Raw genomic sequence first — 990 nt, forward strand, 5'->3', positions numbered from 1 at the left:
TGCCTGGGTAACCTTCCACTGGGTGTGATACATGGAATGTATGTGTGCATGTATGTATGTGTGTGTGTGTGTGTGTGTGTGTGTGTGTGTGTGTAGTTCCCTTTGATCAGTGGGGTGAGGTTTAGGATGTGGTTCCACTCACCAAGCCTTACTTCCATAAAAAGGTTGCATTCCAACTCAGGCAGTGTACACATACAGAAACACACCTGTGAACACACCAATTGCCCTCTACTCACATGGGCAAGAATGTGACTAGCATTAGACATTTTGCAGTCGAAAATATTTCCCGTTTGTGTGTGTGTGTGGGGGGGGATTTCTTTTTACACAGGATTTCTCGTGTAAATAACAAAGTTCTGGACATTTAAGTTTCTAAAAAATATTTATTATGATTCAATAAATAAAGCGTGCTTCAGTCATACAATATTCTTTTTTTCCATGATCAGCATCTCATGCAGGTGAGTGGACACTACAGCATGCGTAGATGTGTGATAGGATAATGTATAGCCATGCTGATTGGTCTCTGCTTTGTCTGTAGCCACAACGGTCAGTGTTTTGGTGATGTTTGGCACACACCGGTCAGTGTTTTGGTGATGTTCGATATACACCGGTCAGTGTCTGGCTGAGCTGAGGAGGTCATAGGTGACCTGGGAGATGTCAAAAGCTTGCTGGGCGGTGGACTGCGGGTGGTTGCTGGTGAAGACGATGCGAGCTCTCTGAGTGTCCACGTCATCGTCCGCCCAGAGGGGGGCGGGCATGTCGGCCGAGTAGAGCAGGGGGAACACGTACTCCATGTACACCCTCACAAACTCCCGTTTCAGCACCGCCATGTCCCGCTGAAACACACACACACACACACACACACACACACACACACACACACACACCGATAGACACACACAGACACACACACACATACACACACAGACACACACAGACACACACAGACACACACAATACATACTCGTAAACCAGAGCCATAGAACGAGAGAG

The 990-nt window shown here is 47.3% G+C and overlaps 1 protein-coding gene across 1 annotated transcript in view; it reads right to left on the reverse strand.

Moving 5' to 3' along the window:
* Nucleotides 1-389: 389 nt before the first annotated feature.
* Nucleotides 390-990, reverse strand: part of nphp1 (nephronophthisis 1) — a 10,824-nt gene continuing 10,223 nt past the window's right edge. Inside the window, exon 20 of the mRNA XM_062519434.1 lies at nt 390-833. Within this exon, the coding sequence (XP_062375418.1) occupies nt 609-833 (225 nt within the window). The 3' untranslated portion in view covers nt 390-608. The remainder of the gene's footprint in view (nt 834-990) is intronic.

Source organism: Sardina pilchardus, chromosome 18, assembly GCF_963854185.1.
Source record: "Sardina pilchardus chromosome 18, fSarPil1.1, whole genome shotgun sequence".
Lineage (NCBI taxonomy): Eukaryota > Metazoa > Chordata > Actinopteri > Clupeiformes > Clupeidae > Sardina > Sardina pilchardus.